Source organism: Ambystoma mexicanum, chromosome 13 (genome assembly GCF_040938575.1).
Source record: "Ambystoma mexicanum isolate Mex_15411 chromosome 13, UKY_AmexF1_1, whole genome shotgun sequence".
NCBI lineage: Eukaryota > Metazoa > Chordata > Amphibia > Caudata > Ambystomatidae > Ambystoma > Ambystoma mexicanum.
The window spans coordinates 745,899,628-745,925,250 of NC_090938.1; the positions used below are offsets into that span (position 1 = coordinate 745,899,628).

Below are 25,623 nucleotides of genomic sequence, written 5' to 3' on the forward strand. Positions count from 1 at the left end.
TATTCCCATTCATCACAAAACAATGATATCTTGTGCCATACACCGTTTCCACCAGCTCACGCTCATATCCCATACGTCGAAATGATATCTCGTGCCATACTCCGTTTCCACCAGCTCACGCTCATATCCCATACGTCCAAATGATATCTCGTGCCATACTCTGCTTCCACCAGCACACGCTCATATCCCATACATCCAAATGATATCTCGTGCCATACTGCGTTTCCACCGGCACACGCTCATATCACATACATCCAATGATATCTCGTGCCATACTCCGTTTCCACCAGCTCACGCTCGTATCCCATACGTCCAAATGATATCTCGTGCCATACTCTGCTTCCACCAGCACACGCTCGTATCCCATACGTCCAATGATATCTCGTGCCATACTCCGTTTCCACCAGCTCACGCTCATATCCCATACGTCCAAATGATATCTCGTGCCATACTCTGCTTCCACCAGCACACGCTCATATCCCATACGTCCAAATGATATCTCGTGCCATACTCTGCTTCCACCAGCACACGCTCATATCCCACACGTCCAATGATATCTCGTGCCATACTCCGTTTCCACCAGCTCACGCTCATATCCCATACGTCCAAATGATATCTCGTGCCATACTCTGCTTCCACCAGCACACGCTCATATCACATACATCCAATGATATCTCGTGCCATACTCCGTTTCCACCAGCTCACGCTCATATCCCATACGTCCAATGATATCTCGTGCCATACTCCGTTTCCACCGGCTCACGCTCATATCCCATACGTCCAAATGATATCTCGTGCCATACTCTGCTTCCACCAGCAAACGCTCATATCCCATACGTCCAAATGATATCTCGTGCCATACTCTGCTTCCACCAGCACACGCTCATATCCCATACATCCAAATGATATCTCGTGCCATACTGCGTTTCCACCGGCACACACTCATATCCCATACGTCCACATGATATCTCGTGCCAATACTGTCTGAATGGAAAAGGCAATCAAAGTAGGTTTGGTAACTTTCTCGCATATATCGACTGTTTTTATATCACTGCTCAATAAATATCGTAGAGGGATAATAGCGTGGAACATGTCCAGTATTGTGTCAATTCAAGTGTAGGCAGTGGGCGACCCCCTGGGCCTTGCCACCTGATATGTGGCAACTCGCCAACCACTCACAGTCCATGAGGAACAATAGAATCGTTATTGGGCCCTATTGCTTTGTTTCTCTCTGCCTACCTCTTTCTTGCTGTGTTTCTCTCTGCCTGTCTTTCTTTCTTGCTGTGGTTCTGTGCCTGCTAATCTGTCTTTCTTGCTGTGTTTCTCTCTGCCTGTCTTTCTTTCTTGCTGTGGTTCTCTGCCTACTAATCCTTCTTTCTTGCTGTGTTTCTCTCTGCCTGTCTTTCTTTCTTGCTGTGTTTCTCTCTGCTGTCTCTCTATCTTGCTGTGTTTCTCTCTGCCTGCTAATCTTTCTTTCTTGCTGTGTTTCCATGCTTGCTAATCTCTCTTTCTTGCTGTGTTTCTCTCTGCCTGTCTGTCTTTCTTGCTGTGTTTCTCTCTGCCTGTCTCTTTCTTGCTGTGTTTCTCTCTGCCTGCCTCTTTCTTCCTGTGTTTCTCTGCCTGCTAATCTTTCTTTCTTGCTGTGTTTCTCTCTGTCTGTCTTTCTCTCTTGCTGTGTTTCTCTGCCTGCTAATAGTTCTTTCTTGCTGTGTTTCTCTCTCTGCCCCTCTGGGTTTTTCTGTCTCCTTCCCTCTCCCCCTCTGCTGGGATTTCTATTTCCCCTGCTGTCTGCCTATTGATCACCGGCTCCTCTATTTCCTCTCTGCATGTCTTTTTCTCTGTCTTTCCTGTTATCCCTCTCTATCTCCCTTTCGTTCTCCCCACTCTCTGTCCCCCCTCTCTTCCTCTCCCACTCACCTTCTCTCCATCTCTTCTGTCTCTGCTTCTCTTAAATCCATGTTCTCTGTTCTTCTGCCTCCTCTGTCTTTTTCTAGTGTCTCTCCCCTTTGCAGGCCTGCATTCTCTCCTCTGTCACCGTCTGTCTGTCTCTCTCTCTCTCCTGTATGCCTGTCTCTGTCTTTCCATTTGTCTCTTCCTGGTTAAGTTTCTGTCCATGCTCCTCTGTCACTCACCCGGTCTCCCTCTGTCGCTCTCTTCTTGTCGCCTCTTTCTCTTTGCCTGTATTTTTCTGGCCTCCTCTGTTAGTTTCCCGCCCTTTTCTCTCTTGGTCTCCCGTCACTACATGTCTCTTTCTTTGCTATTTCTTTCTTTTTCCCAGTTTCTCCTCTGTGTGTTAGTTTGTCTCTCTGTCTTTCTTGCTTGGCTTCTCTTCTTTCTATGTCCCTTTTCCCCTCGCTCTACTGTGCCTCGTCGTCCTCTCCACTCTGCTTATCCCACTCACTCTCTCTCCTCTAGTCTTTGTCTTTCCTGGTGTAGCTGTGTGTTAGTCTGTCTCTCTCTTTCCTGTTGTTTCTTTGTTAAGTCTGTCCCTCTTTCCTGTTGTTTCTCTCTTTTAGTTTGTCTCTCTTTTCTGCTGTTTCTCTGTGTTAATCTGTGTCTCTCCTTGCTGTTTCTCTCTCTCGCTCGCATCTCTGCTCGGTCTCTTCCCCCCCTTTCTGATCTGTCTCTTTCTTTCATCTCTGCCTGTCCCACTCTGTCTTTTTCTCCCAGTCTCTACCTCTCGCTGTCTCTGGTCTCCCGTCACTACATGTCTCTTTCTTGGCTGTCTCTGTGCTCTCTCTTCACCCCTTCACTTCCTTTGCTCAGCAGAGCTGCAGGTCACTCTCTGGCTGGGAGTGAGGTGTGTAAAGATGTCGGAAGAGAAGGGGGTTTGGGGATTTTGGGGGATTTTCCAGTTCACTCTGTTGTATCACGAGGCTGCCTGCGAGGTGGGGGGACTCTCTCTGAATAATGTGACAGGGATTATAAGTGCCCCTCTCTGTTCCACCACCTCTCTCTCCCCTTCACTGTCTCTCCTCTCTTCCTCTCTCTGCTTCCCATCATGGCCATGTTGCTCTCTCCCTCTTCACGTGTCTCTCTCTCCCACTCATCCTTTCCTCCATGTTCCGCTCTCTCTGCATCTTCGGCGGTTCCCGTCTCGTGTCTCTCTGTCGCTATTGCTGTCTCTTTTCTGTCTTTAATCTGCAATATTTCTTTATTTCTATCCGACTTTCAGTCAGTCTCCTCTCTGCATGTTTTTCAGTCTACCTTTCTGAGTCTCTCTACTGTCTGTCTCTCCTTCTGTCACTGTCTCCTCTCTGTCTGTCTCTTCTGTGTCCCTCTCCCTCCCACTCTCCTCTCAGCTTCTCTTCTCTGCTGTCTCGTCTCTGGGGAGGGGGAGCGCTCTCCCCGTTATCTTTGGAATTTGGGGGTCACTTGGGGTTTCATTAAAGAATCGAGGAACAGCCGCATTCCCCCTGGGCTGTGGGCGGGGTCTGCAGGTGTCTGGCGACAGGAGGCTGTGATTGGCTGAGCTCTGCTGTGGGTGTAATTGACAGGCTGTTGGCGCCCTGTGATTGGCTGGTTTCTGAGCCGGGCTTCTCTCTTGCAGGTGAGGTGACTCTGGATCCTGGCACCGCTCATCCCGAGCTCATCGTGTCCGCGGACGGGAGAAGCGTGAGATGCGGACCCCGAGCCCAGGACCTGCCCAACACCCCCCAGAGATTCACTATATACCCCTGTGCCCTGGGGAGGGAGGGGCTGAGCTCCGGGGGGCATTACTGGGAGGTGGAGGTGGGGGGCAGCACGTGGTGGGAGCTGGGGGTGTGTGATGAGTCTGTGCCCAGGAAGGGGGGGCTCCCACTATCACCTGCGGGAGGACTCTGGGCAGTGGGGCTCCAGGCTGGTAAATACGAGGCTCTCACCTCCCCTCCCACCCCCCTGACCCCCCGCGCTCCCCCCGGGGTCCTGGGCCTCTTCCTGGACTATGAGGCGGGCAGGCTCTCGGTCTACGATGCTCAGGACCGGGCTCTGCTCTTCACCTTCCCCGGGGCACCCTTCCCCCGCACCCTGCGGCCCTACTTCCTCACATGGAGGACCGAGGAGGAGCTGCGGATCCTCCCGGGGGCAGGAGGGGACTGACAGCAGCGGAGCCCGGCAGCAGGTAAGGGGGGGCTGTGTCTATGGGGGGCAGCAGGTAAGAGGGGGCTGTGTCTGTGGGGGTGGGGCATGGGGGCAGCAGGTAAGAGGGGGCTGTGTCTGTGAGGGGAGATTGGGGCCCTCACTAGCGGTGTATATAGGCGTGGAGGCAGTGACTCGACTTTATTGGGGGGGGGGGGGGTGTACTGCTCGCCCTTGCAGTGTGCGTTATAGGGGTGCTCCACCTGTCAGTTTACTTCTGGGGGGCGGGGGGGGGGGGATTACTTCTTTCGGGTTCGGGCGCTGTCCTGGGATGTTAAAGAAGTGCAGATACTTTTGCCTTTTTTTTTTAGTGGGGAAAGAAATGAGGGAGGGGGGCGGGCACTGTCCTCTGTTTTGGGGGGCTGGGGTCGCTGTCCTGTATCTGAAAGGGAGGGGCACTGCTATTTTGATGGAGGTCATATATAAAAATGGACTCGGACGAGTTTTAAAAGATGGAGACAGATAACATAAACTGTGAAAAAAGCGGGGGGGTGGTTGGCGGGTGCCTCGTTCGAAGGTTTCATTTGGGGAGGAGGGGGGCGGGGAGGCACAGTGGGGTCTTTTGTTAATGAATTGTTTTAGAATTCCATTGTGCCTCCCCCTGCATTATCTGAGTTTGAGACGCCCTCTGCATTTCCCATTTTGCCCCCCCCCCCTTTCATCTTCCCACCCTATGTACACAACCATATTGAAGGGCTTTTCAATGTTAGTTTTATTTGCAATGTTTATTATATCATACCCTGCTATAGGCGCTTGGTGTGGAGTCATTTCTTCAGTGATATTTCCTGCCCTTTGGAGTTTCACTTATTAATCTACATGGCAGGAAAGCCACTTTACTTGGTTATGAATCACCATCTTTCGCGCTACTATTGCTTTCTCGGTAACTACTAGTCTCACATTCCCTAGCCAACACTGACCCCTAGTGGCACAGTTAGGAAGGGGCTATTTACATCTCTTGGTAGGTTTGAATTTTTTTTAGGGGGTAAAATTCATAGAATTAATGTGGGCGCAAGCGTGAAAATCTTCTACGGGGTGGGGGAGGTGAAACTGTAGTCCTTATAAAGGGGGGGGGGTTACTTGATTCGGGCGCTGTCCTGGGATATTTAAGAAGTGCGGGTACTTTTGCCTCTTTTAAGTGGGGGCGGTGATGAGGGAGGTGGTTGGGCACTGTCCTCTGTTTGGGTGGGCCAGAGGGGCTGGGGTTACTGTGCTGTATCTGAAAGGGAGGGGCACTGTTATTTTGATGGAGGTCATGTAATATATATTTTTTAGTGCGGGGGGGTAAGGGTTTTGGCGGGTGCCTCGTTCGAGCGGCTCCTGTGGTTTGGCAGATTTCACTTGTGGTCTACATAGGAGGAGAGGGGGCTGGGAGGCACAGGGGGTCTTTTGTTAATTAATTGATTTAGACTTCTATTGTGACCCCCACCTGGTTTTTCCTCCTTTTAATAATGTGCATAATCTGGGATTTCTCGGTAACTACTAGTCTCACATTCCCTAGCCAACACTGACCCCTAGTGGCACAGTTAGGAAGGGGTTATTTACATCCATTGGTCGGTCTTAAAAAATGTTAGTATTTATTAAAAACTGTTTTAGGGTTTTCTTTTTTGCTGTTCTCTCTTGGTGACATCTTTTCAAACCACGTGGTCTTCAGCTCTATATTTGTTTTATTTTATCCCGTTACACAGCTGCACTAACTACATACACATTCATGTGTGCCATGATATGTTCATTTCTATGTTTGCATTGCACTTCTGTCTCACTAGTGACTCTTGGCAACTATCAATTCATTATTTTATTTTCTGAGAGAGTTTTACTAACTACTTGCACTTAGCTCTGACCATCTCCCCTCCTCTAAAACTTGGATAATTTTTCTCTCTCCTTTTACCGCCTTCTCTTACTTTCTTCACTTACTCCGTATATCTTCTCCAGTTTATCACTTTAACAGTGTGAGTGATATATTCAGTGAAGAAAACATTAAAGGACGTTATGGTTTAGTTGCTCCAATAAAAATCTTTTTAAATAGAAAGCAGGCGGTAGCGTCCCTGCGCCTGAAAAAAATGTGCGCCAAAATGTGCGCTAACAAAAAGCACCCATATACAGCCATGATGAATGGTCCATACAGTGGCCCCTTAGGACAAATGAGGTGCAAAGGGGTACCGACAAACACCGACACCCGCTGTGTGAAAAATAGCGTGTGCGTGTGTTCCTGGGTGCGCGGGAAGTTCCACAGGCGATTGGCCTGGGTACGTGTACTTCGGGGTGCGCGGGAAGATTCACACGCGATTCCAGCAGGGGACGTGTATTTCGGTGGTGCCGGGGAATGCTACACGTGATTTGGCCGTGTGGGTCCTCCCAGGTGTTCCCTCTACACTCTCCACGGCCCCTGCAGGCAGACCACACCCCAGGGGACTACCCTGCACCCCTGCTCATGTCCCACAGGCAACCCATCTACCATGGCCATGCCCCCCAGCCAACCCACATGTCAACTTGCACTACTGATCACCAACACATGTCTCCCAGCACCCCCAACCCCCAGCATCCAGGGGCAGCCTCCACCAGGCCCCCACTCATGTCTCCCATTACCCCCACCCCCCAGCAGTGCAGGGGCAGCCTCCACCAGGCCCCCACTCATGTCCCCCTGCACCCCCACCCCCCAGCAGTGCAGGGCACCCTCCACCAGGCCCCCAATCAAGTCTCCCTGCACCCCCACCCCCCAGCATCCAGGGGCAGCCTCCACCAGGCCCCCACTCATGTCCAACTCATGTCCCCCTGTACCCCCACCCCCCAGCATCCAGGGGCAGCCTCCACCAGGCACCCACTCATGTCTCCCTGCACCCCCACCCCCCAGCATCTAGGGGCAGCCCCCACCAGGCCCCCACTCATGTCTACCACCACCCCCCAGCAGTGCAGGGCACCCTCCACCAGGCACCCACTCATGTCTCCCTGCACCCCCACCCCACAGCATCCAGGGGCAGCCTCCACCAGGCCCCCACTCATGTCTACCACCACCTCCAGCAGTGCAGGGCACCCTCCACCAGGCACCCACTCATGTCTCCCAGCACCCCCATCCCCCAGCATCCAGGGGCACCCTCCACCAGGCCCCCACTCATGTCTACCACCACCCCCCCCAGCATCCAGGGGCAGCCTCCACCAGGCCCCCACTCATGTCCCCCTGCACCCCCACCCCCCAGCAGTGCAGGGCACCCTCCACCAGGCCCCCACACATGTCTCCCACCACCCCCACCCCCCAGCAGTGCAGGGCACCCCCACCCCCCAGCATCCAGCGGCAGCCTCCACCAGGCCCCCACTCATGTCCAACTCATGTCCCCCTGCACCCCCAGCATCCAGGGGCAGCCTCCACCAGGCCCCCACTCATGTCTCCCTGCACCTCCACCCCCCAGCATCCAGGGGCAGCCTCCACCAGGCCCCCACTCATGTCTCCCACCACCCCCACCCCCAGCAGTGCAGGGCACCCTCCACCAGGCCCCCACCCATGTCCAACTGATGTCCCCCTGCACCCCCACCCCCCAGCATCCAGGGGCAGCCTCCACCAGGCCCCCACAGATGTTTCCCACCACCCCCACCCCCCAGCAGTGCAGGGCACCCTCCACCAGGCCCCCAGCCATGTCCAACTCATGTCCCCCTGCACCCCCACCCCCCAGCATCCAGGGGCACCCTCCACCAGGCCCCCACTCATGTCCCCCTGCACCCCACCCCCCAGCATCCAGGGGCAGCCTCCACCAGGCCCCCACAGATGTTTCCCACCACCCCCACCCCCCAGCAGTGCAGGGCACCCTCCACCAGGCCCCCAGCCATGTCCAACTCATGTCTCCCTGCACCCCCACCCCCCAGCATCCAGGGGCACCCTCCACCAGGCCCCCACCCATGTCCAACACATGTCCCCCTGCACCCCCACCCCCCAGCATCCAGGGGCACCCTCCACCAGGCCCCCTCTCATGTCTCCCACCACCCCCACTCCCCAGCCGTGCGATTTGCCTGGGTACGTGTATTCCTGGGGTGCGCGGGTAATCTCCCATGCGATACCATCAGGGTACGTGCATTATGGGTCCGCGTGAACTTCCACACGCGATACCAGCAGGCTACGTGTAATACGGGGTTCGCGGGAAGTTGCACACGCGATTCCCCTGGGTACGTGTATTACGGGGTGCGCGTGAACTTCCACACGTGACTGGGCCTGTGAGAGTGGGGTGCGTGTATTCCAGGGGTGGGCGGGAATATTTACTCGCGACTGGGCCTGGGAGAGCGTGTTACGTGTATTCCTGGGGTGGGCGGGAAGATTCACACGTTCGCCTACAACGCACCGAAAAATAAATTGTCCAATCCTGAAACAAGTACGCCAGCATGAAGCAGGCGTACGTCGACCCGCGCAGCATAAAAGTGCGCGCAAGCAACAAACAAGCCCAGACGCCAGGATGAATATACCGTTCCTAGCAGCAGTGGCCGTGGGTTACCAAAGGAGGAGGAGGATGATAGTGAGGGCCCGAATTTTCACTCCCAGAACCAGCCTTTTTGGGATGCCTGATGACCAGGTGTATGGGAGGTACAGGTTTCCACCACACATAATACTGGACCTGGTCAGTGAGTGGGAGGATGACCTCACATCACCCACCCTGTGCTCCCAAGCACTCAGCCCCCTGGAGAAGGTCCTCAATGTACTGCACTTCTTGGCCACAGGATCATTTCAGCGGACAAGTGCCATAGTGGGTGAGGTGTCACAGGCCACGCAGTCACGCTGCCTACACCAGGTCTTGAACATCATCACTGCACGCCCATCAGTCTGTAGGCACATATACCTGCCCAGGACACCTGCAGAAAGGCAGGCTGCCGCCCTCGATTTCCATGGTGTGGCACAATTCCCCAAAGTGCTAGGTGCCATTGACTGCACCCATGTGGCACTACGTCCCCCCAGGGCATCTGAGCATGTCTATAGGAACCGCAAGCACTGGCATTCCATCAACGTGCAGGTAGTATGTAATGGCAAGGGAATTATCACCTCAGTATATGCCAACTATCCAGGGTCCACCCACGACAGCTTCATTTACCGAATGTCTACCCTAAGCCGGGACGTAGAAGCTGGGCGGCATGGCGATACATGGCTGCTTGGTGAGTATGAATGCCACTGCACATGCATGCATGTCAGATGCAGAGTAATGTCACTACCCCACTAATGATGCCCATCACCTCCTCACCAGGGGACAGTGCCTACCCTCTGAGCACCCACATGATGATGCCAATTCGGAACCCCATCACGCCTCCCGAGTTAAGATACAACACAGCCCATATTGCAACCTGGGGCATAGTGGAGCGCACATTCGTAGTGCTCAAGTCACGCTTTTGCTCCCTTGACCGTTCTGGCGGGCAGCTGTTATATGCGCCCCCAGTAGTGTGCAGGATCATAGTGGCAGCATGTGTCCTGCACAATGTTGCAACACGCCGGGGCCTGGCTGTGGACATGGTGGTGCCCCAACATCCCCAACCACATGCACGCCTGCTGCGCATGGGAGGGGAACGGGCACGGGGTGAGGCAGCCCATATACAGGTGGTGGCTAATTACTTCACATAGAAATCACACCCCAGTGGAGTGCACACAGGCCTGGCACATACCATCTGACAAGCAATGATGACTCGACCTGACAATTATGACGAACAAAGGGACAGTCAACTGTCAGAACCATAGCAGCCTGAGATTGTTCATGTGGAAGTGTCGCAATGTGTGCATCCCTACCTACACAAACACCACCAATGCAGTGTCATCAAAAGACACACTTCCATGCTGCAGAAATGAATACCCACTTGCAAAATACTACATGAGAACAGTGCCATGTCACCCAACCCCTCCCCGGCACGGCCACACAACACACCATGGCATGTCATGCAATGTGAGAGCAAACAAATGAATCCCCACAACATGCCCCAAGTGTCACCAACTACAGTGTCCCTAATGGAAACATGGCCACACATGAAATGCTCACAGTAATGCAGGACCTACAACACACATTACCAAATACTTACCAAGAATACCAATCACCTACACAACCTCCAACCTACCTTAAACATGACATTACAGACTTAAAAAATCGTTTGCCTCACTACCTGATGATGCCAGCACTTCGAACACTTCTAGCGCCACGCAAAAGTGTAGGTGCACTGCTTACAACATGGACTCCAGTTCCAAGGTGGACCGCCTTGTGAAGACATGAGAAATGGACCTGCAAATTAGGAGGATGAGATGGATGCAGAGGCACATATCAATACACCATGCAGTGTACAATACAACAACAATATGCACTATGAATGTATACACAGTATTGACTACAGACTGGCCACACATCGAATGGGAGTCCAACGTCACCATGTACGTCAATGTCACTTGGGCACACCCTTTGCAAGCCCATGGAAACGGGAAGCAGGAGGGGTGTGTGTCACACAAACCCAAGCATCTGAACCAAATTCATGACAAGCCTGCATGTGCCCAGCCACAATACAGCGTATGCCCACGGGAGCCACACAAGGCAACACACTGACCCAAAAAATAAAAAATGAAAAAAAAATAAAAATAAAAAATGGCCATTAATGGGAGGCCACCCAGGAGGTCCGAGGACAAGGTGCACACCAAAACCCACCTGTGTGGATCTTGCGGAAAAAAACCCACCTCCATGGGCTCATGGCCTACACGGCTACCCTATTGTGAGAGAATCACTGCTGTCGCTCTCCTCACCCTCTGCAGCTGCATCAGGAGGTGGTGGCACTATGGGAGGCAGCCCACGCAAAGCCCTAGTCTGTTCCTCCATGGCAGCAAGCATGCGGGTGTGGTAGGTCTCGTTCTGGAGGATAATTGTGCGTAGGTCCCCATGCAACAACTCACGGGATGCCCGGACCTCCGCCCTAGTTGCCTGCATCTCAGCTGAGAGCGTACGTGTGAGACGCTCCAGCTGCTGTTCTGTCCTTCTGTTTGTTGAAGCCTCAAGCTCAATAAGAGTCGTCCTGAGGTGAAGGAGTTCCACCCTCAAGGCTTCCCTGTGGCCCTGGGACTCTACGGAAATGGCTTCCCGCAGAGTCGCCAGTGCCGCCCGCCTGTCCCTGTCGGACGCCAACATGTCCTCCCTGTGTGACTGGCAGATGGAGTCTGTTGCCTGCTGTAGTCGCTCCATCAGCCTTTCGGGGGTGACAATGGAAGTGGCCACCCTATCCATGGCCTGAGCCATCATCTCTGATGATGCTGCCTGTTGGGTTGCCATACCGTATATGGATTACTCCCATGCGGTATTGCCAGGTGGCGGACGGCCACCACGTCGGCGGGCACCACGCCTGTCTGGGGCAAGGCGAAATGCGCCTTGCTGTGCCAGCACTGCCTGAGGCTGCAGGACTGCATTCCCCCTCTGATCTGCTGGCCCAGGAACAGGATCAGATGTTGCGGAGTGTGACCCTGCATCCGTAACCACCAAAGGCGTACCTGCCAACACTGACATCCCCATTGAGGGTTCTAACCCTGGTGCAGGTGGGTCGGACAGAACAGAATCCCTCCCAGGAACACTCACCTGCGACGGCACATAGGTCTCATCATCCGAATCGACACCTGAATACAGCTCGGGGGAGGTGCAGCCAGAGACACCCCTTGAGAGCACGACCTGCAGCAGTTGTGGGTTCTCACCCACCACCACACCACGTCCCTCACTGGTGGTCGGTTGGCCCTCAGACCCCTCCTGGGTCTGCACCATCTCCACAACCCCAGCAGTATCAAGTGCGTCATCCCCTGCAAAGACATAAAAGAAAACAAATGGAAACAGGCATTAGCACTATGGCACACAATTTGGTCTGAGAGGCTACAGAAACAGTACTTGATCGACACATGTCCCACATGACTAAAACCCTCCTATGCATTCACCGCCACTGCGTGTGAAGGGTAGGCAGATGGCACACACAGATGACACCAAGATGGAAGATGAACACATTTGCTGCATGCTGCCTAGCAGTGGCATCACACATTGGCCAGTGATTGGCAGGTCAAATACACATGCCATCACACAGATGGCATGTACCCTAGCCATAAAGTGAAGAGGGAGAGGAGGGCACCAATTGTTCATTCAGTCCAGTTTGCTCATGAAATTGATTTTTTCATTGAAATGGTTCAAATGTATAACCCGGAGCTGCCAGTCCAAAATGGTCCTATAGCACAGGGACATGTCCACACAAATCATGTCCAGGAAACAAAGCCAGTCCACTGTACCATAGCCATGTCAGACATGTGACAATAGGACTGAGAAATGCCGAGTAAAAGTGGTGGTATGCAAACAATCTGCCTGAATGAACAGAGGAAAATAAGCAACAATGTTGTGGCAAGATGACACTTCAAGGGCAACTGGCGTGGTGTTGGGCTGGATGTCTAATGTTGGCAGAAGGGATACTGATATACCCAAAGGCTGGTGCGCAGAATGTATTGGATGAGGCACATGGGTGACCCAAACCACTCAGGCACACACACCCTCACCTGGCACCCAAACAGAAGCCCTCCCACACACACCATGCACATGGATGACACACACATGCATGTGCACTCACCGGACAATGCCTCGTAATCTGCCAGTTCTCCCACGCCTTGGATCTGTTCCTCCGTGACGTAGGTCCCAGCAACCTGCTCATGTGGAGTGAGTTCTATGTCCTCTGCTGGAAACCCACCTCCAGTCACTAGAGTTGCAGCATGACTTGAGGCCAGCTTATTCTTTGCCCTGCGCTTCAGGTCATTCCAGCGCTTGTAGCATTCAGTAGCTGTGCGCCTCACGAATCCAAGGGCACTTATGATGTCCGCGATGGTCTGCCACTGTGCTTGACGTTGTGCAGGTGTGGTCTTGGATCCTGCAACAATCACCATTTCGCGGTCATGTGCGGACACATACTCTACAAGTGCATTCAGTTCGGCCTCATTGAAGCTGGGCTTCCTTGACGGGCCGGACTGTGTAGCCATGTCTGAGGCATCAGCCTGTACTGGACGAGCACTCTTCCTCTTCCGCTTGGAAGGTGGTGGGGATCCTGAGTGTCCTACGCCGCTCTGGACACTAGGGGCAGGAGCCCCGGTGGACTCTGTACTAGGAGTGTGGGATTGCACACTCAGCATGGGAGTTGGTGCAGGCATTAGCTCAAGTGTGATGGTGTCAGGGGGAATGTCAGCATGATGGACTTGGACCGACACTGTCCTGGCTGGGTGTGTGAGAGGTGGGGTGGATGGAGCCGCAGCTGCCCCTGCAGCCTCCCCAGCCTGCCTATGCGGGGAAACAGCTGACCTAGCTGCCCCTGATCCACGTGGCCTGATGACACCAACGTGCACCGTCGCACGTGGCCTAGACCTGCTGACCTGGAAGTCAGCCATGGAGTCACCCTGTGCCAGGTCTGGTTCCACAGTGGGCTGGTCCAAGAAGGGCTGAGCATGCATGGTGTCAGCCACGTTACCCTCAACCGGGGGGGGGGGCATGGGTGTCCCTGACTGCTCCTCCACACATGGGGGGGCTAGGGGCACCCTGCAAGTCACGGCCACGTCCCCTACCGGATCCACCTCAGCCACCTTTGCCACCCTTACGGCTTATTCGCCTCCCAGCCATGGCACTGATGTAATTGTGCGTATGGGAGTCGATGTGAACTATTGTCGTGGGCAATTAGGTGTTAAAGGGGTTGGGTACCAGATGGTAATCGTACCCTAGTGCTCTAGCAAGGCTGTATATCACCCCTGGGGAAAGATGACGGGTCACGCAACGCACAGGCACCCCAAAAAAGTGAAGTAAGGTGCACGCAACCCCTCCTAGACCACGTGTGTGAAAAAAGAAACCTGCACTACGCTGCGGCACCCAGAAACACTAGAATGAACGTATGCGTGTCACACGCAGCCTAGAATGACCTCTGAAGGGGTATGCGACACACGGGGCAAGCACATATGTTGAATACGTGCGCGACTCATCGTCTGCCAGGAAGTAAAGCATGAAAAATATGCGCGTGTGCGCGTTGGCAAAACCCCTGCCAAAAGAAGAATTGTACGCTGTTTGAGGAGACAGGACAACAGTAGAAGGGAACGCTGTTTGAGGAAACAGGCCCAGGAAAAAGAGGACAAGAGAAAAAGCTGTCAGAGGTAACAGGGAGTACGAACTTGAAACGCCTGAAGTAAATCGCGTGTGAACCGACAAGAAGTACAGATTTCACCCACTCGCTCTCCACGAAAAGCACGTACAAGGAAATGGCGTTCTACACGTACCTTTTATACACAGACGCGCATACGCGATGAGGCCATTTCCACCAATTACACGCTTTGACACTCGGATGTGTATCTTTTTTTTTACACGCGCCATTCTCTACGCCCATGCGCGTGACGTCATAGCTGCGCATGGGGGCCTTTGGGCCAATGAAATCGTGTATGCGTGCAGACGCGCTTATGCGCTAAGGGCCTTTCCTCGAATTACACGCAGACGTGCAGGATTTTCACGTGCCAAATCACTCCGTATCAAGCTGGCCACGCGTAAGCACACGGAAGACCACGCTCCTGCCCAGAAAGGCGATTTACTGCCCCCCAGAGCCCCGAGCATGCTCCCACCTGCCATCTGCTGCTGCCTGACTGCCTGCTGCCCACGTGCCCTGCCATTTGCTGCCTACACATCTGCCAGGGGTGCTGTTGCTGTGACCACCCCTGCTATAACCGAAGACTCCCGACTGGGATTCCATCGCTCCACAGCCCAGCCCCAGGACCCAGTTGCCCACCCACTCCTGCCTCTGGGGTTGTCATGTCGGGCACTGCAACATCTGGCACCACTGACAACCCCCGGCCAGAGAGGCAGAGGGGCACCAGCTTCACTGCCACCGAAGTTGGTGTCCTGGTGGAGCAAGTCCTGGGGCAGTATGATGCCCTCTTCGGAAGTGTGCGCGCCGACAAGGAAGGAAGGACGGACGGACTCGGATCTGGACGGACATCGTGACTGCAATCAACGCGGAGGGGGTGGCCATGCGCGACTTCCAACATGTCAAGAAGCGCTGGGAGGACTTCAGGTCGAGGACCCTGAACAAGGCCCGGCACCTCTTGAAGGCAGCAGATGCTAAGGGGTGCCGGGGCCACTTGTTGGAAGATCAGATGAGGGTCCTGGAACGCATATCCCCAGCGGTCCAGGTCCTTGAGAGGCAGGCCCGTCTGGAGTTGAGCGGTAAGTGTACATGCATCATGATTGTAAGCTGTGCGTGTGGTGATGTGCCAGGAGTGTGCCGGTTGCACATCTGTTTGTATGGGGCCGAGTATGGGTGGGGGTGTACAGGGCCGTGAGGATAACACATGCGAGGGCTGTCATGTGTGAGACATGGATGGTGCTTGTGTGTGTAGGCTTGCATGCCAAATGCAGTTGTGTGGGCACACATGTTTGGATGAATGTGTATGTAAGTAGGCATGTTCGTGTTGTCACGCATGTATGTTGTTTTCAGCTGCATGTATCAGCACTGTGTACATGTGCATGTGTGTGTATTTGACAAGGGTGCAACATGGATGCATGTGAGAGCCGGATGTGGAAGCCTGATTGGCAGATGTGGCATGGATGCCCATCTGAACACTGCGACAGTTGGCTGAGGTGTACACATGCATGCAAGTGTGGTGGTGTGCGTGCATGTGTAGTGCACTCCCTGTGTTGCATGTGATGTCTGGCTCACCTTTGCCTGCTCATGCTGTTGTATGTGTATGGATGGTGCTGGCAGTCGTGATGTGGCTGTGGTATGGCTCATGTGTGCAAGTTGAAATGGCATGTGTGTTGCCAATTGTGATGCCATGTCTGAGGTTTGCCAATGCCACTCATGTGCAACTGTCATGTATGTATGTGTCCATTGTACAGTGCCCTGATGCCTGTGTTTTATTTCTCCCTGTCTGCAGCGTCAACTGATGAAGAGGGCGGAGAAGGTGCTGTGGAGCACAGCGGCGGGGATGGCACCGCCAGCCGGAGACGCAAGGCCCGGCTCCCCTCCCAGGTTGTGATCTCGTCGGGGAGTGAGGAGTCCGGTGCCGCGTCCCAGGCCGCAGCTGCCGGGGGGGATGTCCAAGAGGCGGAGGTCGGAGTTGGACTCCTCGGCAGCAGAAGGGGCAGCTGGGACCCCACAGGGCCCAACGGGGGAAGATGGCACGGAGTCATCCAGGTTGGTGGGGGGTTTGGTGGAGGAGGAGGCTGTGCAAGCAACAGAGATGGGGTCTGGAGGTGGGGATTCCACTGGTGCTAGTGGTGCAGTGCAGGACCAGGGACAGGAGGCAGCACAGGTTGCTGCGGAGGTGCCTGTGTGCAATTCTGTCCCTGATCCTGTCACTGCATCATCTTGCACCAGCAGGGATGCCTACGTCCAGACCCGTTTTCAGGCAGGGGATGAGCTCACGACAACTGGCCTTCCTCTGCCTGCGGACGTGGCTATCCAGGTCCGGGTTGAGCCTGTCCTGACTGGTGTGGCGTTGCGTCAACGGGCCATGCAAGGTGACCTGCAGTCTTTTCATGAGGAGACTGCACGTCATCTCGAATGGCTCGTTGACTGCGTCGGCCTACTGGGACAGGTCACCCAGGCCGGATTCTTCCGTTTGATGGGGCTTGCTCCGACCCCCTCCTCAACTGAACCCCCTATGCGCCAGTCATTCTCCGTGCCATCTTCCCACCCATCAGTCACCTGGGTGCTCTGTGGAGCTGCCTCTAACTGTGGCGCCAGGCTGGTGGAGGAGGCATCCCTGCCACAGTCGGGAGTCGGACGTCCAGCAGGGGTGGCCACATCAACGAGTGCACCCCAGCCAGCGGAGGATGTGCAGGCATCAGGAGGCAGTGCACGGGCAGAGGCACAGCAGCAGCAGCAGCAGCAACGTGGTGGGAGCCATGATGGCTCGGGGCCTTCCACATCAGAGGGGCAGGCATCGGCCGGAGGGCAGGAGGACCCAGGATGGGAAGTGTCTTCCGTGTGGCAGCGGTTGGGCCACGCCATAGATGCGGAGCGGCAGCGGGCGGAAGAGGCACGGCTCACGGTGGGCAGGGCGGAGAACTTCATGCGGAGGGCCCTGAGGCGGGCCGAGTGCCTCGAGGCAATCCGCAGGGAGTTTGGGGTGAACATGTGGACGGCCCTGCGGACCCTCGGGGCCATGGAGGAGGAGGACCGCCTCCGGGACATTGAGCAGGAGTTCGATGATGCCCTGTGCTGGAACATCCCAAAGTGAGCCGTCGGACTAGCCCGCTGCCCTTGTAAATAGTTCTGTAGTTAGTGTTAGGTTTCCTTTGGTTTTGCATATTTTTTTTTTTTGGACAATGGGCCACATTTTTGTATATAGTTCTTCTTTTTTTTTTTTTTTTTTTTTTTTTTTTTTAGGTAGTGTTATTAGAAAGGTTTCATTTCTTCGGTTGGGATCATGGACCCTGGATTGTTTATCTGTATATAGTTGACTTTTGGATTTTCAATTTTTTTTATGATTTCCCCATGGAGCAATGTTTTTCGATTTTAATTTTTCCATTGTATTTACTTTTGTGGACTGTGTCTTTGGACACCTTTCCTTTGCATTATGATTTGTGGTTTTGCATTATTTCACGGACCTGCTGTTTTTTTTAAATTTCCATTATTGTTTATTTTTTATTCAATTTATGTTGCTTTTAATACATATTTCTACTTCTAACTTCAATGTGTAGTATCATCTCATTGGTTTAATGCATATCATGATCTGGGTTTTGACATTCACTGACACCCATTGGGTGTATGTGAGGGACATGTGTTCATTTCCAAACTTGCAATTGGGGTTCTATCATGTTTTTGCCATTTCTAAGTGGGTGGATGCAATACTCAGGTGGGTGTTTGGCATTTGGAGTCTGACCATAAGGGCCAGGGATCTAGATTGTGGTGACATGTTGGCTGGGGGACATGAGTGGGGGCCTGGTGGAGGGTGCCCCAGGATGCTGGAGGGTGGGGGTGCTGGGAGACATGAGTGGGGGCCTGTTGGAGGGTGCCCCTGGATGCTGGGGGTGGTGGTAGACATGAGTGGGGGGCCTAGTGGAGGGTGCCCCTGGATGCTGGGAGGTGGGGGTGCTGGGAGACATGAGTGGGGGCCTGGTGGAGGGTGCCCCTGGATGCTGGGGGGTGGGGGTGCTGGGAGACATGAGTGGGGGCCTGCTGGCAGGTGCCCCGCAATGCTGGGGGGTGGAGGTGCAGGGGGACATGAGTGGGGGCCTGGTGGAGGGTGCCCCTGGATGCTGGGGGTGGGGGTGCAGGGGGACATGAGTGGGGGCCTGGCGGAGGGTGCCCCTGGATGCTGGGAGGTGGGGGTGGTGGTAGACATGAGTGGGGGCCTGGTGGAGGGTGCCCCTGGATGCTGGGGGGGTGGGGGTGCAGGGGGACATGAGTTGGTGTTCATATTGCAAGGTGACATGTGGCTTGGCTGGGAGGCATGCACATGGTGGATGGGCTGCCTGCGGGGCATGACCAGGGGTGCAGGGTAGTCCCCTGTGGTGTGGGCTGCCTGCAGGGGCCGTGGAGGGGGTAGAGGGGACACCTGGGAGGACCCACACTGACAATTCACGTGTAGGAGTCCCCGCGCACCCCTGAAATACACGTACCCCGCTCCCCCAGGCCCGATCGCGTGTGAAACCACCCGCGCGCCCCTGTAATACACGTACCCTGCTCCCCCAGGCCCGTTCGCGTGCGAAACCACCCGCGCGCCCCTGTAATACATGTACCCCGCTCCCCCAGGCCCGATCGCGTGTAAAACTTCCCGCGCACCCCTGAAATACACGTACCTGGCTCCCCCAGGCCCAATCGTGTGTGAAACCACCCGCGCGCCCCTGTAATACACGTACCCCGCTCCCCCAGGCCCGATCGCGTGTAATACTTCCCGCGCACCCCTGAAATACACGTACCCCGCTCCCCCAGGCCCGATCCTGTGTGAAACCACCCGCGAGCCCCTGAAATACACGTATCCCCCCTCCCCCAGGCCCGATCGCGTGTGAACATACCCGCGCACCCCTGAAATACACGTACCCCGCTCCCCCAGGCCCGATCGCGTGTGAAACCACCCGCGCACCCCGGTAATACATGTACCCCGCTCCCCCAGGCCCGATCGCGTGTAATACTTCCCGCGCACCCCTGAAATACACGTACCCCGCTCCCCCAGGCCCGATCGCGTGTGGAACTTCTCGCGCACCCCAGTTATACACGTACCCCGCTCGCAGAGGCCCTTTCGCGTGTGGAAGTTACCGTGAAACCCGTAATACACATTCCCCGCTTGGCGTTTGCTGTTTGGCAGTCTGGTAAACTGGTTTTGGGTTGGTGCAGACCTTTGCGCTGGATTGGGGATTTGGATGCCTTTTCCTTGCGCAAGGGCGTTCTTGGGGGCGTCACTGGCGCTGCTGCAGGGTCGCTGCGCCACTCTGCGCCACGGCTGGTTTTGGAGGCTAAAATCCATGAATACGCTGTGCCCTGAAATGGATTTTATCGCACGCGGATGGCGCAGTCTATCGCACGGGAGCACTGTGCGCCAGCCGCCTGCGCCACTTTTGTGCGAATTTCCATGAATTACCCTGACATTCTGGCCTTTTGTACCAAGCGAACTGCTTTCCTTTATATATTTGTATCAGTCAAACCAATCTTTGTTACACATGAGCAAAATTACATTACTGAGCTCCTAACTGAGGCTCTCTCATACAATACAGGAAAGTAACAATGTTCAACAGTCTTCATTTCATCACTTTCGGTATCATCAATTACACATTTTCTGCCTTAGTGTCGTGACTGTCGGAATCCGGAGTACCCTCCCGAGCCTCCTCCTCACCTCTTTCTTCCGATGTGCTGTCTCGGGTCTCAGATAGTTCCTTTCGTGTTGACCTCTTGCTTTCCTTGGACTTCTTTTCCTTACTTTTCTTTTCCTTCTTGTCGTGTAAATAAGGTCTGGCTCCCCCAGAGGTCACCTTGACAGAAATAGAAACCCACGCCAAAGCCAGCCCCAAACCAGGCAAAAAGCCTTCAAGCAACAAAAAACCCTGGCAGTAGTATGCCGAGTCTTCTCCGGGACTGAAGAATACATGTTCAGAAAGGAGGTGGTTCCAGTAATGGCAGTCCTTAAGGAACGAAACACAGAGCAATAGTCCAAATGTCCTTGACGTGTGCAAGATTTCGCCGGTTATGTTGGGGAACCCCGGCAAACCAGAGAAGTTCCACTTACTTAAAGGCAGCTGGAATGGCTTGAGAAAACCTGGAGCGGAATCCTTCCGGATCGAAGGGTATGAATCCAGCTGAAGCCAGAACAGGTAAGCCGTAACTGTTAGGAAAGATTTCATAATTGTATTTAATTTTCCATCCATGTGTACACCCCCCAAACTTTTTGCTGCTGTTTAGACACCACAGACTGACTTTGCCAGAGAAGCACAGCCTTCAGCTGCACTCCTCTGGGCTTTCAGTTACTTTTAATGGAGAAACTGACATGCCCTTAAGACAGTCAGTACTGAGAGACTTTGTTTCCCTTAGTCCTTTTCCAATGTTGCAACTTTTGTGCAACGTGTAACAAGTGCACAATGTACCTTACAGTACAGTGTACTTGGGTCTGTAGTCATTTTCCAAAGGCTCTAGATACTCCCAATGGACTTTTTGTGAGATGTGCAGATGTGTCATGGATAGGCCTGGTGGCAGCTATCTTTTCGCATTATTTTTAACCCTTTCCTGCCATGTTAACTGTGTTAACCGCTTTTGGCACGAATAGGTGGCCTGGCTCCAAAATGGCCATGCCACAAGGTTCTTTGTCCTGTCCTTTGGCCATCTTGCCCCTTCGCCTTCCCCAGGTCGAGTCGACCCGGGTCAGTCCTTATTTGGTAATGCATTTTCCTGTGAAACACAATGCTTTTGCGGGCTTCTGCATGCCTTGTGTGTGTGCCTCCAGGTTGTGGGCTGGAACGTCTGAGTCCAATACACATCCTGGGTGCCAGAGAGTCTGGAGTCCCATGAATGACTGGGACCACCATGGTCCATGATTGGTCCACGTATGGAGTGTGTGTTTGTGAGCAGATCTCCCATTGGGTCCTCTTCGTTTTGGCGTGAAGGGAACTTTGGATAAGAGGAGGCCAAAAACACCCATACCATGTCGATCTCTGGAGTTCTCACTGAACAAAGGATAGGATCCAAGTATCCTGAAACTAAGAAGCCGAGTCGAGGAACCGCTGGTGAACCGCTGGAAGGTTTGGCACCCTGAGACCACTGTTGTCCCGTGGGACCCCTCTGCATCTGGTCGTCCTAGAAGGTCTGCAAAAGCGCTTCGACCCATTAGAATAGTGGGACCAACTATTCTCGGCACCTTCGTCAAACCCTGCAAGTAAGCTTTCTCGGAAGTGTCCCTGGGCCAACCAGTGGCCTAACCAGCTTACGCAGGACCTTTGCTCTGTCTCTGCCATCGTTTCGAGGAGGCCCTAGAAACCTGGTATACTGCTAGCCCTGTGTCCGCGGCACCCTCACACTGAATTTCGTACACTTGGCATTCCCAGGTCTGAAGTGAGATGAGTGCGCCGGGAACGGAGCATACACGGTTACCGTGTTGCCCTGCCGCGGCAACAACATTTGCAGGTGCGCTGCATTTGTGACCCTCTTGCCCCTGAAGACTGCTGCAGTGAAACTAGGTCGATTAATCCACCCAGAGTGGAGAAATCGCCACTGTCCCGTTTGGGAATCCTTACAGTATCTTTGGAATTGAAAGCCGCAGAGCCATCATATTGCCGCAGTAGAACCCGCAACCGTAGTGGACTTGACTGGCGAAGTTTGGTAAGTGCGCCTGGGGCCGGTGAGTAACCCTAACCTTAACCGGTGGCCCCTAGCGCCTCCATCCATTATTACGCACGAGTGGCCCCTGGGGGTCCCTCTCCTTTCCACTGCTAGTGCAAACTGGCGACTCCATCCCACACTCTGGAACTGCCTCTGCCTTCAAGTGGAGGTCCTCCCTGAATAGTGGGAACTTATTCTTCATCGCCTCATCCACCTTCCTGAGCTTCTAGAGACCCCTGAAGAGACCCTGCTTTGCCCATTGGAACAACCGCGTGCGCTTGCATTACATGTACCATTGAGCACACGGCTCCTCTCTTCTTGGGGCTTGGACTGCCTCTTAGTTAGGTGTGTTGTCGATGTCGAAGGGGCCTAAGGACTATCTGCACTGCATGTTTCCTTCCCCTCTAGGTTGTGGACATATTTCGTGCATTTAACCCTTTACACCCCAGTGGTCTTGTATATATCTTGTATTGATTGTGTTGTATTGCTGTGATTCTTTTGCTATGGTCTGAGTTACAAAGGCCTTGTAATACATGTGTCTATATTTTTGATATAACACCTGTCTGGGAGTAATTTGTAAGTGTCCTTGCTCTGTGTGCTCATTGAGGCCTTTCAGTCACCCTCACCCCTCCTGAGACATAGTCTTGACCGCCTGCCATAGCTACCTTGATTGGTCTGGCTTGTCCAGAGGTTACCCTGTTGCAAGAAACTAGGCTGGCCTTCTGAACCTCTGCCCCCCCAGGTCAGAGTTCAGAAATCTATCTTAACAAATTGGTGTACAGCGGTGGGATAGGACTGAATTTACCCAGTGTTGCAGACTAGTGAAGGCATTTCAAGTTATTTCTACCCAGGACACATAGTGAATTGTTGTAGCATAACTGAAAAAGGCCATAGACCTATCTAACAGTATGGAAACAAGTACCTTGTTAACCTTAAATGCTTCTAAATCTGAAACATTAATAAAGATGTGTGCTGAGAGGGGTTTACCTGCTCAAGGCACACAAATGGAAATGAGTCAAAGAATCATGCAATGGCAAGAGTCGCAACTTGATGCCATAGCTCCTGAGGAAAGTGCAGAAGGTGGCGGGGCTGCTCTCACTGGCAGAACTGACAAGTCTGTCGCTGCACTTCTCCATGGGACAGGATGTGATGTCCAATGTTTCCTCTGCCAGTGCTGATGCTGAGGCCATGCTTGAAGTCAAGAAGCAGGAACTGCTGTTTAGGCAGAAGGAGCTTGAATTTAACATGACCAAGCTGAAGATAGAGCAGGCAGAGAAACAGAAGGACCGGGATCACCAGTTGGAACTGGCCAAGCTTCAAGTTTCCAATGGACCTAAGGGTCCTGGACATGTGTCTGGGTCCTCCTCTCATCCAAGGTTTCCTAAAGATCTGCTCAGTGTGTATGATGAAAAGAATGACATTATGGACTGGCTGAATACATTTGAGTATGCATGTGAAGTTCAACAGGTTGACAATGCTGATAAAATTGCCTGGTTACTTAGCAGACTGCCCCATTCTGGCTGCAGTGCCATTATGGAAATGTCAAAAGCTGAGCGAGCAGATTTTGCAATGTTGAAGCAAACTCTCATCTTAAAGTTTGGAAAGACTCCTGCACAATACTTTAAAAGATTCAGAGAGTACAAAAAGAAAGAAGGAGGTGGTACTTGGGTATCTTATGTAACTGAATCCTTAAAAAACTTGGCTGGCTGGGTTGAAGGTTAGAAGGTCTCCACCTTTGAGGGTAAGATATGTCTTGTCATGCTTGAACATATTTAGGCATCTTGTTCCCCTGAGTTTAAGCAGCATTTGGAAGATTCAAAGGAGATGGATCCTAAGAAGCTGGCCATAGCAGCAGATTTGTGGGTGTCACAGAGTGTCCCATAAGGGCAAGACTCATCCTGGTAAGCAGGAGGAGGGGGAAAAAGTCCAAAGATAATGAGGGTGGGGAATCTGATAAAAACTTCCTCCCATAAGGGTCACAAAAAGAAAAATAAGGGTAAGACACAAGAGAACTCGCAGGGTAGTGGAGGTCAGCCACCAAAACAGAACTCTGGTTATAATAAGCCTACCTATGTAAACCGACCCAGTAGATCTTGTTTTGCTTGTGGAGCAACTGACCATGTTAAGGGGAACCCCAGATGTAAGGTCAAAACCATGGGGGTCCACTCTGCTAATCTGGCCTTCTCCTCCTATGAGGAAGAAGAGATTACAGGGGCATCCATCTCCTCAGACTCCTTCCCCAGTGGAATAGAAGCTGAGGTAGTTTCCTTGGGTTTCTGGGAGCCTTAAGTCTCAGAGGCTTATGCTAGGATTGCAGATAATACCAAGCACTACTTTAAAGACAGTGTGCTGATCAATGGAGTAGATACTCCAGCTCTTAGGGATAGTGGGTGTAGTCAAACTGTAGTTGATTCTACCTTGGTAGACCCAGCGGAAGGTGTCAGAGCTGTTCTGTTACCCACTAAGTTGGCTCATGGCCTACCTTCCATGTTCCCAGTAATACCTGTAACTCTTACTTTGAATGGTACAGCAGTTAGGATTCCAGTGAGCATCCAAGAGAAAGTCCCAGGAAAGGTCCTGCTGGGAAATGATCTCAGAGCTTTAGGGCTTGTGGGAGATGCAGCTGAAGGACCCTGCACAAGGTCTGAAACGGGGGCAGCACTGGAGAAGACCACTGCATTGCCCCAGCCAAAGGGGAAACCCAAGGCTAAAGGAGTCAGAAAAACCAAAAGAGGGAAAGAAAATATTCCCCCTAACTCACCTACCACTGAGGTGGAGGTAGTTGGACAAACACCAGAACCTGACGTGAATTGCGTTATACTGACCCCCGTATGATCTATATACGTTTTTAATTGACACATTGAATTGTTGTGTCCTGTGTTTGTCTTTTTTGATATTGTATAGTGCAATGAATTATTAGTAAATCGTAATTTTTTTATATTGGTCTGATGGGTATGTATGGTTCGTTGAGGCGTCTTTTCTATGTGTTTCTGCATGTAAAATTTTGTTGATTTAACATGTTGCTGCTGTAAAATCACCACCAGCCCTACCCCGTCCCTCTTTGCTTACGCTTTTCCCCCCAACCATGGTATTCCCACCTGCTCACAACGTCCCTTTGCTCACCAGTAAAACCTCCGAGCCCATACAACATGCTGTCACAACATCAAGCGACAGTACATCATCCAGGCCCTCGGACTCTGGACCTGGCAGCTTGACTCCTGAGGTCGTAGTTTGGTCATTTAAACTTACCACAAAGATGTATGGACATCCTCAAAGAGGCACGCAAACCTACTACAATACAATGCTGGTAAGATAGCTCAGCGGGTTGAGCGCTCGCTGCTGCAATCTGAGCCTGATCTGCAGGTCACATGTTCGAATCCCGGCAAGGCCAACTCAGCCTTTCATCCTTCCGAGGTCAATAAATGAGCACCAATTTCAGTTGGGTGATATTGTATGTAAAAATGTGCTCCGTAAAGCGCTTTGGATAAAGGCGCTATATTAATAACACATCATTACAATAAATGGAAACTGTTTGTTTTCTGGTGCAAAACGCGAGGCACCAATCCAATGTACTGCTCTCCCTCACAGATCGTTCTATATTTGCTTTACCTTTTGGACACAGGGTTAGTTTTCAACTCTCATAAAGTCCACTTAGCTGCACTGTCTGCATACACCACCTCTCAAAATAAGGTTTCTTGGTGGAAAGTGCAAGTAGTTAAGATG

General features: G+C 53.0%; 1 protein-coding gene across 3 annotated transcripts in view; it reads left to right on the top strand.

The window, feature by feature from the left end:
- The window catches only part of LOC138521884 (E3 ubiquitin-protein ligase TRIM39-like), a 167,729-nt gene that overhangs the window by 127,668 nt on the left and 14,438 nt on the right, over window positions 1-25,623 (top strand). For 2 of the 3 annotated variants that reach the window (XM_069635046.1, XM_069635047.1), the window contains one exon: window positions 3,551-4,102. The exons of the other annotated variant lie outside the window; for it this stretch is intronic. In XM_069635046.1, the coding sequence (XP_069491147.1) occupies window positions 3,551-4,080 (530 nt within the window). In that variant the 3' untranslated portion in view covers window positions 4,081-4,102. The remainder of the gene's footprint in view (window positions 1-3,550; window positions 4,103-25,623) is intronic. 3 annotated transcript variants of the gene reach the window in all.